General features: G+C 52.6%; 2 protein-coding genes across 4 annotated transcripts in view; both read left to right on the top strand.

The window, feature by feature from the left end:
- The window catches only part of Gemin7 (gem nuclear organelle associated protein 7), an 8714-nt gene extending 2988 nt beyond the window's left edge, over positions 1-5726 (top strand). For 2 of the 3 annotated variants that reach the window (XM_029532046.1, XM_029532047.1), the window contains exon 2: positions 4936-5726. In XM_029532046.1, the coding sequence (XP_029387906.1) occupies positions 4944-5333 (390 nt within the window). In that variant the 5' untranslated portion in view covers positions 4936-4943 and the 3' untranslated portion in view covers positions 5334-5726. The remainder of the gene's footprint in view (positions 1-4935) is intronic. The other variant, XM_021219838.2, reaches the window with a different exon arrangement.
- A 1801-nt stretch (positions 5727-7527) lies between these two features.
- Ppp1r37 (protein phosphatase 1 regulatory subunit 37) overlaps positions 7528-15368 on the top strand; it is a 32805-nt gene continuing 24964 nt past the window's right edge. The window contains exon 1 of the mRNA XM_021218906.2: positions 7528-8098. Within this exon, the coding sequence (XP_021074565.1) occupies positions 7885-8098 (214 nt within the window). The 5' untranslated portion in view covers positions 7528-7884. The remainder of the gene's footprint in view (positions 8099-15368) is intronic.

Below are 15368 nucleotides of genomic sequence, written 5' to 3'. Positions count from 1 at the left end.
TTTTTTTTTTTCCTCTTTTCTCTTTTCTTTCTTTTTTTGAGACAGGGTTTCTATCTATAGCTGTGGCTGTCCTGGAACTCCCTCTGTAGACCAGGGTGGCCTCCAATCACAGGGATCTTCCTGCCTCTGCCTTCCCAATATTGAGGTTAAAGGTGTGTGCGCCACCATTGCCCGTGGAGGATCAACATTTTAGGCCAGCTGGTGTCACATGAGACACTGTCGCATCAATAAATAAGTAAGTAAGTAGCCGGGCGTGGTGGCGCACGCCTTTAATCCCAGCACTGAGGAGGCAGAGGCAGGCGGGTTTCTGAGTTCGAGGCCAGCCTGGTCTACAGAGTGAGTACCAGGACAGCCAGGGCTATACCGAGAAACCCGGTAAGTAAGTAAGGCTTCAGGATGTAGAGCACTTGCCTAGATCCTTCCGGGAGGGCTAGGGTGTGGCTCTGTGATAGACTTGCTGCTTGAGGCTCTAGATTGTCTTCACACTGCACTCACCCACACATCCTTCAGTCCCCTTAGGCTTAGTCTTCCTCATCTCTTGCAGGGCCTTGAGCCTGCCTTGAAGACTTCTTATCTTATTCGACCTGTACAGCTTGTTGAGTGCTTTGAATGCCCCTCACAGCACTAATCCTCTCACAGCGGCCAGCACAAGCGAGGGACGCAGGAACCTCTGTCTCGGACTCCCAGCCCTCCCTCATTCCCACAAGTCTATGCTCTGGACAGTAAGCACAGGGTTCCTGGGAGTGGATAGCTCACATTCCTCCTTGCTCAGAGCAGTGTGTGGGCACCAACATCTCTCAGAGTGGACACAGCTCAAGTTCTGGGTGATGACGCTCCATGCTAGCTGCTCAGCCTCCTCACTCCAACCTATTGCCATGCCTGGAAGTCTACCCAGACTGGCTTCACGCTCCAGTCTTCCTGCCTAAACCTCCCTGTGCTGCCACTGTAGGTGTGTTTTCTGCCATGGCTCAGTTTATTTCATCCAGGACTGCCCTGTGGTGTGACTGACCTGGAACTGTTCCAAGCCCTTCTGGAAACCACCTCCTATGTTACTCCTCCCTCTTCCAAGACTTGGACTCTCCTCCCGCCTCTCTCTCCAGACCTGTCCGGATAACTGCTCCTGTGTTCACTGCTGGGCTGTAATCTTAAGGTCGCCAGCAGATCTATCTGCTGTGCAGGTGCCTGTGCTTGGGGTGGCAGAGAAAGAATAAACACAAAGCTAGATGAGGTGGTACTTCCATGGAATTTCAGGAATATAGCATTCCACTGAGGCAGGAGGATCATCAGGAAGAAGCCAGCCTCAGCTTGAGGTCAATGTGCTAGAATCACATCTGCCTCAAATGGAACACTTACCTGTGCTGATTCTCCTCAGTGCCCCTCCCCCAGGGTTTGTTGTGTATGTAGCCCTGGCTGCTCTCTAGGCCAGGCAGGCCTGGGCCTCGAATTTTAGTTACATTTATTTATTGGTGTGGTATGAAGGAAGATGGCTTTCAGGGGTTGGTTCTCTCCTTCCCATAGGGTCTCAGCTACCTAACTCAGCCGGCCAGCACTCTTTCCCTCTGAGTCCTCTCCTTCCCCTCATGTAGCTCAGGCTGGCCTCAAGCTGTCTATGTTGCCAAGGATGACCTTGAACTTCTGATCCTCCTGCCTGTGCTTACAGGTGTGTACCACCACACCCAGTTTTATGAAGTGCTGGTTTTCAAACCCAGGGCCTCCCACATGCTAGGAGAACATCTACTAGATGTAGGTGAGCTGCATTCCAATCCCATTGCTGAACCTTCACTTTTCTTTTGCAACATTTCAAATGTGAATGGATGTTTTGCATGCATGTATGTCTGTGTACCATGTGCCTGGTGCCCAAGGAGTCCAGAAGAGAACCTTGGATCCCCTGAAGCTAGAATTACAGATGGTTGTAAGCCATCATGTAGGTTCTGGAAATCGAACCTGCTTTCCCAAGTGCCCTTAATGGCTGAGCCATATCTCTACCCCCTCACTGCTGACTCTTTGATTGTACCAAGAAGCCAGTAGAAACCAAAGGTAGCCATGCACACAGACCCAGCATTAAGCCATTTTGCCTGCAAGTCCCAGGCTAGCCTTGTCTACAGCAGAGGTACTGGTGTCTGTACACTGGGGAAAGCCGGCATTTCCTGAGGGAACCTTGTTTCTCCTGTGCTGGGAAAGCATCCCATCAGGAGCACGCACTGCTATAAAGGACAGATGGGAGAAGGCGTCGGCACCCGACCAAAGCCTGAAGCAGAGTGATGGCCTGAACCCAGGAGTTCAAGACCAGCCCCCAGCCCAAGCAATGTGACAAGCCCTCATGGGCTTTGACAGTATAGAATTCCCTCTGCATTGTTTGTTTGTTTGTTTGTTTTGTTTGTTTGTTTTTCAAGACCAGACTGACCTCAAACTCGGGGATCTGCCTGTCTCTGCATCTAGAGTACTAGGATTAAAATCATGCAGTACCACATCCGGCTTTGGTCAAGTGCTGGCCTGGCATGTATGAAATCTTGAATTTGACTTCCAGTACTATATAAAACAGCCTGGTATCCCAGTACCAGGGAGGTAGCAGAAGGAGGGTCAGAAATTCAAGACTAGCCTGGGCTACACCATGAGCTTAAGGTCAGAGTGGGTTATCTGAGACCCCTTCTCAGAAATAGTGTTTTGAAAATGGGAACAGAATGACGATGGATCAGGGAGGTGAGGGAGAAAGTGAGCATGGCATCCCCATGTCCCTAGGGAAGGGCAGTGAGTGCAAAGTCCTGTGGCAGGGCTGTGTTTGCTCTACCTCAGGAATACTAGCTGGTCTAAAGGTAGAAAGGGGAGGGGAGGAGAGGTAAGAGGGTGACAAGGTCATATAACTTCCACTGTGAGGACTCCATTTGAGGGAAGACCCCAGGGAATGGTCCTAAACAGGTCACTCTGGGATTTAGTTGTAAAAGATTTGGTTGATTGGTTGGTTAGTTGGTTTTTTCCAGACAGGGTTTCTCTGTGTAGCCCTGGCTGTCCTGGAACTCACTCTGTAGACCAGGCTGGCCTCGAACTCAAAAATCCACCTGCCTCTGCCTCCCGAGTGCTGGGATTAAAGGTGTGTGCCACCACTGCCTGGTTGTTTGTTTGTTTGTTTTTTAAAGATTTATTTATTATATGTAAGTACACTGTAGCTGTCTTCAGACACTCCAGAAGAGGGAGTCAGATCTTGTTACCGGTGGTTGTGAGCCACCATGTGGTTGCTGGGATTTGAACTCCAGACCTTCGGAAGAGCATTCGGGTGCTCTTACCCACTGTGCCATCTCACCAGCCCCCTGGTTTTTTGTTTTTAACGTGTGTGTGTGTGTGTGTGTGTGTGTGTGTGTGTGTGTGTGTGTGCACATCACTGTGTGCATCTGGAGGTCAGAGGACAAGTTTTGGACTCTGGGGTTCTAAGGATTGAAGCCAGGAGGCCAGGCTTGGCAGCAGGTTCCGAGACCTGCTGAGGTCCTCACTGATCCAGGTTCAGATGTAGCAGTGTCTAGTTTACAGCCTGGGGACACTGGGCTGGAGTAGGATACCTGATGTCCTCCTCTGACTTTTTTTTATGGTTTTTCGAGACAGGGTTTCTCTGTGTAGCCCTGGCTGTCCTGGAACTCACTTTGTAGAACAGGCTGGCCTCGAACTCAGAAATCCACCTGCCTCTGCCTCCCGAGTGCTGGGATTAAAGGCGTGCGCCACCACACCCAGCTTTCCTCCTGGTTTTTATGCCCAGGAATGGGCATGGCAGCTCACACATGTACAGTACACTCATATACACAAACTAAACAAATAAGCCAGGCTTGACAGTTTACACCTTTAATCCCTACTCTAGGGAGGCAGCAGCAGGCATATTGTGGCCAGCCTCATCCAAATAGTGAGTTCCAGGGCTGTACAGTAAGAGAAAGGGAGAATGAAAAAAAAAAAACAAAAAACGATTCACCATAGAGAGGATGGATTTAGGAGCCCAGTGGGGAGGTCACCGAGACAATCCAGGCCTTGAACTCAGAAATTCACCTGCCTCTGCCTCCCAAGTGGTGGGATTAAAGGCATGTGCCACCACGCCGGGCTGCAAACTTTTTTTTTTTAAGATTTATTTATTTTATGTACACTGTAGCTGTCTTCAGACACACCAGAAAAAAGCATCGGATTCCATTACAAATGGTTGTGAGCCACCATGTGGTTGCTGGGATTTGAACTCAGGACCTCTGAAAGAGCAGTCAGTGCTCTTAGCCACTGAGCCATCTCTCCAGCCCGATACTGCAAACTCTTAAAATTTCCTGACAGGGTCTCCTTAAGCAAAGGCTGTTTTCACTCAGTAGTCCCAGTATATAATGGGCACTGGGTCACTCTGGATCTAGCTGTCAGGACGCTGACTGACTGAGTGAGAATAGGCTGTATTTGAGAGGGAATACCCTTCTGACAGCCCCCCGGAACCATAGTAAAACTGTTCAAAGTAGACACAGAGGGGCTGGGGGTGCACCTAAGTGTGCCTGCCCTACAGGAGGCCTCCGCTTCCGTCCCCACAGAAGGCGGCAAAGCAAATCTGTCATCATGGCACCTGGTAGGAGGTAGGCGGGTCAGAAATTCCAGGTCCCTGGCTACAGAGTTCAAGGTCCATCTGGGCTAAGGACCCTCCCTCACAAAAGGATGGGAGGCAGAAGAGCCCCACATGGTGTCACAGTCCTGCACAGCATTTAGAAGGCAGGGTGCCTCTATGTTGTGGGTCAGCCTGAGCTACATAACAAGACCTTGTCTCCAAAACCATGTAACAACAGACAGACAATATTGCCTGCCTGGGGTGGAGCTGAGGGGATTGACACACATTGTAGATCAGTACAGCTGTAGTCTAGAGGCGAAAGCAAAGGGCGGGCCTATTCTCTCCCAAAGCTGTGTGGCTTTAACTCTTTCACCTTCTTCCCAAAGCCAGGGCCATGCAGAACCCACTGACCATTCCAGTGCCGGTGCCAGTGCTACGCCTCCCTCGGGGCCCCGATGGCTTCAGCCGAGGCTTTGCCCCTGATGGACGTAGGACCATCCTGAGACCAGAAGTCGGAGAAGGTCATATTCAAGATCCCCCAGAGTCACAGGACCAGCGGGCCCGAGCCACTCTGCGGGAGCGCTACCTCCGCAGCCTCCTAGCCATGGTGGGGCACCCTGTGAGTTTCACGCTGCACGGAGGTGTACATGTGACCGCCCAGTTTGGAGCCACAGACCTTGATGTAGCCAACTTCTATGTTTCCCAGCTGCAGACGCCCATAGGTGTGCAGGCCGAGGCCCTGCTTCGATGTAGTGACATAATTTCCTATTCCTTCAAGCTGTAAAACTGCTGTTTTCCTTGTGGGCACTGCCAGAGCAGCCCGGGTCTCAGCGCCTTCCTGGACTTGCAAGGCGATCTCCAGCACTCTGGCTTTGAACTCAGAAGACCTCCAAACCAGAGAGTGCCGGGTGCAGGATGCTGATAACCCTGGTTTTCAAGAGGCTGAGGTGGGAAGATCATAAATTCAAGGCCAGGCTGTGCTGCAGTGGGGGACTGCAACCACAGACATTCTAGATCTCTCTTGTTGAAAGGAATGGTCTGTGTCACAAACTGAAGTTTACAGAAATAAAGTCCTGAGGCTTGGCCTTGCAGGCTGAGGGGTGTGTGCGTGTGCGTGCGTGTTTTTGAAGTTGAGCCTCTCCCCAAATGGCTGACATTCATCTCTGCATAAGAAATTGACCCATTAGCCAGGCAGTGGTGGCACACGCCTTTAATCCCAGCACTTGGGAGGTGGAGGCAGGAGGATTTTTGAGTTCGAGGCCAGCCTGGTCTACAAAGTGAGTTCCAGGACAGCCAGGGCTATAAAGAGAAACACTGTCTCGNAAAAAANNNNAAAAAAAAAAAAAAAAAAAAAAAAGAAAGAAAGAAATTGACCCATTGACTCGAGGTGGGCAAGGATGGCTTTTTACTAGAAAGGGCCTAGACAGGGCCTTGGCTTACACTAGGATACAAGGTTCCCTCTGGGTGATGTGGTCCACTGCAGTCACCTGCAGGTTTGTCGTCCCACGGAGGGGACTTGGAGTGGTGGTGGTCAGTGCTGGGAGCAAATGCCGCAGGTTGGTGGTTAGCGTTGAAGTTTTGCCCTTCCTCAGTTTGCTCTGGCCGCCTCGTGAGGGAGTCTGTGTCACCTGTTTCAGTCCCTTGTCACTAGAAATCTTTCAGCACATGATATCTGAAAGTTCTAGCTAAGCACAGTGACCCAAGTCTGTAATCCCAGCACTTGGCGTGTGGGGAAGGGGGTGTAGAGGCAGGAGGAGCCAGAGATAAAGCCTGTCTTTTCTACATAGCCACTCGGCGGGCAGCCTGGATTACGTGAGAACCAGTCAAAACAAACAAAAAAAACCACCCCCCCAAAAGCCCAGTTAGTGCCTTTTTGTTTAAGTTCGGAATGTAACTGAAGGTTTGCATTAATTATAGGGGCTTTTTTTGGTACTTCTCAGTCTCCAAAGTGTGCTAACCCACAACCCTGAGGAGAGAAGCAGCTACCCTTAGCAGTAGGCTGCTATTGGTTCACACTGGAGCCTCCCTCCAGTCCCAACCTAGCTCTCTACTTGGCAATGTTGTGCTCGACCCTCCTCAAATCCCGTTCTGTGGTTTCAGTCCCTTGCGCCAATGGGTCCGTCTTTCATGAGCTGAGAAGGGAAAGCGAAAAGTGCGGAGATGAATCCCGAGCTTTGGAATCGACCCCGTGGAGGTGTGGCTTAGGCTCGGTCAGGTTTGGTCCGCTGATTAATCCCTTTGGAATTCCTGCTCCCAGTTTTTGTTTTTTATTTTATAACAGGTTCATGAATACCCAGCAGACTCGTCTAATATTGTAATTTACATTTGATACAATTTTGACGAAAACTGTGCTAAAGTGTGCTCTTTTGTCGCTTCTGTCACTTGTACGTACTCATCCGATATCCAGCTCAGCTCTCATGGCTGTCCTGTCAGCTCTCAGCACCTCCTTCTCTTTCCCCTGCTCCCAGGACTTGGCTCAGCCCCGCCAGGGTCTCCTGCTGTAGCACCTGCTTGTCTGAGGCTCCCTATGGAATCCAGCCTAGCCTCGAATTCGCAACCTCCTCCTCCAGCCTCTCCAAGGCTCGGGTCACAGGCGTGTCACTACCATGTCCATCCAGCAGGTGGTTTTTAATTACTGTCTGATCCTTATTTTGTATCTTAAGTTACTCATTATTTCTTGTGGACGCCTGTGTAGAGATCAGAGGACAATTTTGTGGGGGCGATTCTTCCATTTTTACGAACCCGGACGGCTTTAGCTGCTGACAGCCCTCTCGAAGGCCGCGGTGATAGGATTGGCATTGAGTCCTTTCCCGAATTACCTGGACTTGTGACGAATGTGCGGGAGCCTGAGTGTGGACAGCTCGGCTTGTGGGGGGCTGGGGGGGGGGGAGGCGGCTGGAACCCGCGCATGCGCGGCGCTCCGGGAGCCAGCGTTCATCGGCCCCGCCTCTGTGTTCTGCAGTTTGGCTCTGCAGATTCGCCGCTCACGTTTCTCTTTCCCGTGGAGCCTACTGCTCTTTGTTCCCGTCGTCGTGTCGCCCTCGACACAATTTCTTCAGAGCAAAAGCTTGAGTCGGTGCTATGCTTTTCTCGGTACGCAGCGGGCTCTTCGGCTTGTAGCGAAAGTGTGGCCGCGGAAAAGCAGGTACTCGCGGAGCTTGGCGGCTCCCGGCGGCGGCGACGACGACGACGACGACGACGAACGGAGCGGACGGAGGCGGCGCTTGAGGCAGCGGTGAAGCCCATGCCCCGGAACGGCGGGAGGACCCGGAGAGACGAGTCCGGGGCCCGGGGCATGTCCCCGGGGCCCCCGTGAGGAGGAGGCGGCGGCGGCGATGGAGATCCCGCCGCAGGAGGCTCCGCCCGGGCCGGGCGCGGACGCCGACGCGGACGCCGAGGCCGAGGAGGCCCCCGCCGAAGCTGAGTCTCCTACCGGGGCCTCGCCCCCGGCCGATGGGCGCCTTAAGGCTGCTGCCAAGCGTGTCACGTTCCCGTCTGACGAGGACATCGTGTCCGGAGCGGTGGAGCCCAAAGACCCCTGGAGACACGGTAGCTTTGGCGAGGGTTGCGGGGGAGAGCCTAGAGGCGGGTGGGACCGCCATAGGGCCGACCCCCACGGGGGTGGCTCGCGGTAAATGGTACTTATTGGAGATTTCAGCGGTGCCTAGGTTAGAGCTGGAGGCAGAGAGGGGTTGGCGGGAGAGTTGAAAAGGTCCACAGGGCTGGGATTTCAAACCCTAACCTTGTTTGGGAGTTTGGGAGGCTGGCGGCCAGCCTTTGAGTTCATGGTACACTCAGGGACAGATGAAGAGAGCCTGTCCATAGTGTTGGGGGAAAGGTAAGTGCCTGAGTCCACGGGGTGAGAGCGAAGCAGCTGGTCTGTAAACCAGAAGGCAAAGGGTAGCCGTCTATGGCCATTGCTCTTTTGGCTGAAACGAGGACGGAAATAAACCCAGACTGTGTACCGAAGTTTGTAAACCCTCCGACTGGGAAAGGAGGGTCCGAGGCAGCAGGCAGTAAAGCAGAGGACGAGGTGGCCAGTTTGCCAGTGTGCGAGGAATTCCGCAGTAAGGTTCAGCAGCAGGACGTGGAGCCCGCTTTTACCAGGGTCTTCCTGGGGAAGGACTCGGCAGTATTCCCTACTCAGGTGTTTTTGGTCAACAGAAGGTGACTTACATGTTGGGAGATGGGAAGATCTAAGATCTAGGCCTGTTGGAGAAAGTTGGTGGTGTTTGTGTGTGTGGGTGGGTGGAACTGGACGGGCTCTTGGAGGAGTGCATTGGCTTTGATGGCTTTGAAAGGGAAAGGTGGCTGGGGAGATGGACACAGGCTAATCCCCTTTCTGAGCTGAATTGTGTTTTGCTTGGGTGGAGCCTGTGAAGTGAGGTCACCACTGGCTGTGTTCTATAGACGCTAACCTGCTTGTCCAGGAACAGACACATACCACTGCCAGGCTGTGGGCAGCAGAGTGGGCAGCTGGTAGCTTTGATGTTGTGGGCGAGGGGGGGCTGCGGGGGGGGACTTGGTTGCAGGAAATGATACACTGGGAGCCCGCCATAAATGCCAGTTTGACTAGTAATTATCAAAGAGACCAAGGTTAATTGAGACTTGGCTTGGGGAGCCTGCCAGGGCCGGGTGGTTTGCTTTGGGTTCTGAACTTCTTGGAACTGGTGCTGAGCACAGGAAGAGTCCACTGGGCCCTGGCAGCAGCCTGCTGTCCACAGTGGCAAGATCGCAGCAGGAAGGGGAGAGGGGAGCAGTGTTTGGCTTTCAGAAGTGGTTTAGAAACCTGGTGTGGCTGGATGCAGCTGGGAGTCCAGTGCTTAGAGGCCAAGGCTGGACCATAGAATAGACATTCGGGGGGGGGGGGCTTGAACTGCATGGGGAAGCCCTGTTTCACTATAAAAAGAAAGAAACGAGGGAAAAGAAAGGCTAGCTGGATCAAATTCTGACTTTCCCACTTGCTGTCTTTTGCAACCACTGAGAAGTTGCCTGGCTCCCCTGAGCCTCAGAGCCCCCCCCCCCCCATCCTCCAGAGTGACTGACAGGAGCAGTGGTCCAGGGTCTGCCAGAGACTTAGTGACATCACACATGAACAGTGCCTGTCTGGTGAGGGTGAGCTCTCCTAAACCCATGATGATTATAAAGGCAGCATTGAAGTCTGGAAAGAGCTTGCTTTTTAGATGAGGTCAAAATCAGAACCTTCCAGGGCGAGGGTCAGATGGTGGGGCCTGGAGGTTAATGTTTGAATTAAATTTAAGGTGGTTTTGTGGGGTTTTGTTGTTGTTGTTGTTGTTGTTGTTTTACAAGATTGTCTTATGTAACACAGATTGTGTATAGCTAAGGGTGACTTTGAACTTCTGACCTTCCTGCTTTCCTTTCCTGAATGATAGGATTACAGGTATGTCCTAACACTCGTTTTATACAGGGTGGAGGATAGAGTGCAGGGCTCCCTTACTGCTAGGCAAGCACTGTACCATGGTGCCACCCTTGTAGCCTCTGATAGAAATATGATATGATATATAATTTATGTATTTTGAGGAGACAGGGTTGAGTTGGGTAGGCCGGGCTCTTCTGGAGACTGTGTAGTCTCAGCTGTCCTCTGATGCTTGACAGTCCCCCTGCATCAACCTCTGTCTCCAAGTTCTAGGATGACAGACATGACCCACCATACCTGCAAGGTTGCTGTTGAAAAAGCTGTTTTCTCCCCTCCTGCCTCCACTTTCTTTGTCTGCAAATGGAGGTGCTAATTTCTGAGTTGTAAGCTTTAAACAAGATGCTCTTGTACATTCCTGTCCTGGAAAGCAGCTAATTGGATTGCTGCTGTTAAGGGTGACAGGTAGAGTTGATTGTGACTCCCAGGCCAGGGAGATGGCCATTCCCTTAGCTTTCCAGAGTGACAGCGGAGAGTACCTACTGCTCCACTTTTGGAGGAGGGAGTAGAGAGACAGCAATGACTTCCTGCTGGGAATGAGCTTAAAGACTTGGCCTCCAAAGGGAAGGGAATGTGAAGGTGGCCAGCGTGGACAGAGAGATTTGCAAAGCCATCAGCATCTAGGGGACAGCAGGGTTGTCAGTGACCTGGGAGCTGTTGGGGATTGGGAGCTAGATGGGCTCAAAAGGTTGGAGAGAGCCCCGTTCAGAGATGGACCTTGCCGGGCTGTGGTGGTGCACACCTTTAATCCCAGCACTCGGGAGGCAGAGACAGGCGGATTTCTGAGTTTGAGGCCAGCCTGGTCTACAGAGTGAGTTCCAGGACAGCCAGGGCTACACAGAGAAACCATGTCTCGAAAAAGAAAAAGAAAAGAGAGATGGGTCTCTGAGGATGGTCCAGCCTAGATCGGGGTGGCAGGTGGTGTGTCACAGTTGGTCTGTGGGTCCTCTATAGCATAGGGGTATATAATCAAAGCCATGGTCCTCGAGGAAGAGCAGTGACCTCAAACAGTGCCCCTAGTGGCAGTCTTTGGAGGGTCTGAATTGTTTCAACCCGTTCTTCTCAGGGGGACAGATGGAAGGGCTGACTGGGCCTGCAGGTGTTGGGAAGTAGAGGAAGCCTGGGGAGGGGAGCAGCTCTGAAGGGGTCTACCTGTACTAGCTCCCACTCAGCCTCATTCTGGGTAGCAGTGCTGGCTGGGGTATCTGGTATTTTAGGTGCCTATCTGAGGGCCAGAGCCCCCTCAGGCCTTGCAGGAGCCTGGTGTTGGAGACCCCTTGAAGTGAGCTGATCTAAGGATCCATCCATTTCCTTGTAAAACCAGGACCATTGGTGTTCTGTTACCTGTTTCCTCTTTGGTGCCCCCAGCAGGAATGGGAGCTGACTTTCTCAGCCCCACCTGGAGTTTTGTAGCAGTGTGATCAGCCTGAGAGCGAAGTTGGGGGTGGGGACGGGGCTGGGGGAGTCCTGGCCGTGTGTCTGTAAAGCAGGGCCAGTGGGCTTCGCCTTGTAGTTGGTCAGGGTGTCTGAGAGGCTCGGATGCCATATCTAGGGAGCTGGCGGCAGGTGTGTGGGCGGAAAGTGAGAGCTGGGGAATAGGGCGGTGGTGGAAGTCGTGAGTGGAAGAGGCGCACTGGGCGTGTGGGTACTGGGAGAGGGGCTGGCCAGTGCTCCCCTGATGAGGGCAGCCCTTGGACCCTAGTTCTTTCCAGGAGCCAGGAACCCTTTCAGACCAGACCACAAGAAAATGCTGGGCTAGCCTCTCCAGGCACTGCTGGATTCTGGGCTTTGCAAGGCAGGCTTGGGAGAGAGAGACTTGTGATCTAGGCACATGACACCAATGATCCTGCCTACCCTCCCTGCTGTTCCCACCCTGCAGTCTGCCAGTGGCGTGTGGCCAGCTCTCACTCAGAGTCCTGGGCTGCCCACCAGGAGATTTCTTGTGAAGTTCCAACATGTGACCATTCCTAGCCACCTGGAGTCAGGGAAGAGGTGGTGAGGGCAGTGTCCATGCAGGGGACAGCCATACTGTTTCATACTGTTTGTTCTCCCTGGCTCTGCTCTGTACTCCAGGAACTGGTTTGGCAGGTAAAAGCGCATCTCTTAGGTCTAGGAGGAATGTGACAAGAGCTGGGCAGTAGACGGGGCATGGCCTCTATCTGGGCAGTGCAGCTGTGGGATGGTGGGGTGCAGTATGGAGCGCAGCACAAGAGCCACAGTACATCTGCTGCTGCCCCTTCATCCCGCACCTGCGTGCAGCGTGTCCCCTTGTACACTTCCCCCAGCGCTTGCCATCGACACGCCCCGCCTTCCCTCAGGCTCCTCGAGATGAGTGCCTTGCTTTGGGCACAGGTCTAAACCTCCAGGCCCAGCCTTGCCTGAGGGCAAGTTGCCCAGCCTCTCTAAGTACATTGAGCTGAGGATGTGAGGGGGCACCAACATGACAGACTGTCAAGGTACCAGGCTTTAGACTGGGGACATTGCTGTCCTGTCCACAGAGCACTGAAGACTTTGGGCCAGTTGCTGCTTCCATCACACACTTTATGCTGCCGCTCTCTCTCTGGCCCACGGACCTGGGTGGTGCCCAGTCTCTAACCTTTAGCTCTTGCTGTGTTTCTGTGCTAGCCCCAGCTGAGAGGACACACCAGTCACTGCTCTGACTCCAGTCTGGTTCTGGGTACAGATATGGGAGGGGCGAGGGTTTTTAGGGCTGATACCCAGTGGTGGCAGTTAGAGGAGGTTCTGGGGCAGTTGATCCAGTTCATGCCAGGACAGGGCTCTCTTCCTCCAAGGTGCCAGACAGGTGTTGGCAATACTCAAAGGTACTCAGAGCTGGCACTGGGCACAGTCCCTAAGCTGATAGTGCCTCTAGGGCATTGCTCCAAAAGGATTAATATCTGGGAGCCATAGGCCTGGACTGGGCCAACTGCAGGCCTCAGGAGCTTGGTTTTGCACAGCCTTTCCTGGCTGTCTCTCCTGTGCTCAGGCCCTTCTGAGCAGATGGCAGGCTACAGGGTGACCTTGGCTGGCCTCCATGTGCTCAGTGAGGGGAGTGCTGACATGCTGACACAGGTGACCCCAAGAACTCAGGTGATGGCAGCTAACTTCTGCAGTAGAGCATAGGGCCGGGCTGCACCTTAGTGCTCACATGTCCCTGCTCTCCATGACCATATACCTGCAGAGGCTAACCTTACCTGAGTCCCATGGCCACCCTCTGGACAGTCATCACTCTGGAGGACTAGGAGTAGAAGTGAAGTGACTCCCCTGCCTTTGTCACACTGCCAGGGAGGGGTGGGCTGGGACTGAGAACCAGGTGGGCTGCTCCTAGAGCCTGTACTTGTAGTCCTGGTACTGTCTGCAGGACCAAAGGCAAGCTGTGTCACTCTAGGTAGCATGTGTGGTCTTGCAGGGCAGTAACAGGAATAAGAAACAGTAAAGGCCTTGACCAACTGGCTCCTAGGTGGCTTCAAAGTCCCAAGAGGGCTGGGCTGCTCCTCTGCCTTTTGCTAGCTGCTTATCTGCACCCTCTGCCCTTAGGACACACTTTTGTAGTGCTGCTGTGTTGTCTTGCTGCACAGGTAACTCGGGGCAGTCCATTTAGGTGCTAATTGAAGAGGGAGAAGATGGCAGAATCCCAGAGTGACCAGTAAGCACCCAGGCTCAGTGCTGAGGCCTATGGTGAGAAGTTGAGGGCGGGCACAGGATCTGGTAAGTCCTAGGAGCCAGCCTGGTGTGGCCTAGCTTCAGGAATGTGGGGACTAGTGCCAGAATCAGCTAGAATGTAGTGTACAGAACAGAAGAAAAAAGCCAGGGAGGTCACAGGTGAGGCTGAACAAGACTGCAGAAACACCTGAGAAAATGGGGCTGGGGGCTGCAGGGGGGTGTGTGTGTGCACCTGAGAAAATGGAGCTGGGGCTGCAGGGGTGTGTGTGTGTGTTTGAGATACACACACACACACACACACACACACACATACATATGTACACACATACATACATACATATGTAAACACACACGTATATTTAGCACTTTTTTTTGTTGTTGTTTTTTTTGTTTTTTTTTTGTTTTTCGAGACAGGGTTTCTCTGTCCTAGAACTCACTCTGTAGACCAGGCTGGCCTCAAACTCAGAAATCTGCCTGCCTCTGCCTCCCGAGTGCTGGGATTAAAGGTGTGTGCCACCACACCCGGCTAATTTTGGCTATTTTGGTGTTTTGGTTTTTTGTTTTTGGAGACAGGGTTTCTCTGTATAGCCCTGGCTGTCCTGGAACTCACTGTGTAGACCAGGCTGGCCTCAAACTCACAGATCCACCTACTTGCCTCTGCCTCTGCCTCTTGAGTGCTGGGATTGGGATCAAAGGCAGGCGCCTCCACAGCCCACCATAAAGTTATTATTTTTGAAGAGATTTGTTTGTTTGTTTGTTTGTTTTTTCCGGTACAGGGTTTCTCTGTGTAGCCCTGGCTGTCCTGGAACTCACTGTGTAGACCAGGCTGGCCTCAAACTCACAGATCCACCTACTTGCCTCTGCCTCTGCCTCTTGAGTGCTGGGATTGGGATCAAAGGCAGGCGCCTCCACAGCCCACCATAAAGTTATTATTTTTGAAGAGATTTGTTTGTTTGTTTGTTTGTTTTTTCCGGTACAGGGTTTCTCTGTGTAGCCCTGGCTGTCCTGGAACTCACTGTGTAGACCAGGCTGGCCTCAAACTCACAGATCCACCTACTTGCCTCTGCCTCTGCCTCTTGAGTGCTGGGATTGGGATCAAAGGCAGGCGCCTCCACAGCCCACCATAAAGTTATTATTTTTGAAGAGATTTGTTTGTTTGTTTGTTTGTTTTTTCCGGTACAGGGTTTCTCTGTGTAGCCCTGGCTGTCCTGGAACTCACTTTGTAGACCAGGCTGGCCTCGAACTCAGAAATCCACTTGCCTCTGCCTCCCAAGTGCTGGGATTACAGGCATGCGAAGAGATTTTTCTGTAGCTTTGCCTAGCAATTCTATATAGACCAGGAGGGCCTCAAACTCAGAGACCCTTCTGCTTCTCTCTGTTTAGTGCTGAGACTAAAGCTGTGCAGTACTGTGACAGTCCTGCCTCATCCTCCAGGGCTGTGTGCAGAAGCCACCGCGCCTGGTTGTTTGTACTTTTTATTGAACCCAGGTCTCCTGCATGCTATGGTGGTGCTTCTTTTACAAGCTGCCTCCTCAAGTCAGCCATCATTGCCTTTGATCTGAGCCATTGCTAGTTATTGTTATACCTGTGAGATGCCTGGTGCCCACTTACTCCACCCCACCCCAGGCTCTCGGAGGCTTTCCCACCTCTTCTGTTAGCTCACTCCAGTGTAGCCCACCCGAGCCTCCTGTGAGGGCCTTTTTTTTTTTTTTTTTTTTTTTT

The sequence above is a fragment of the Mus pahari genome, chromosome 19, assembly GCF_900095145.1.
Source record: "Mus pahari chromosome 19, PAHARI_EIJ_v1.1, whole genome shotgun sequence".
NCBI classification, from domain to species: Eukaryota; Metazoa; Chordata; class Mammalia; order Rodentia; family Muridae; genus Mus; species Mus pahari.
This window is presented reverse-complemented; position numbering and strand designations above follow the sequence as displayed.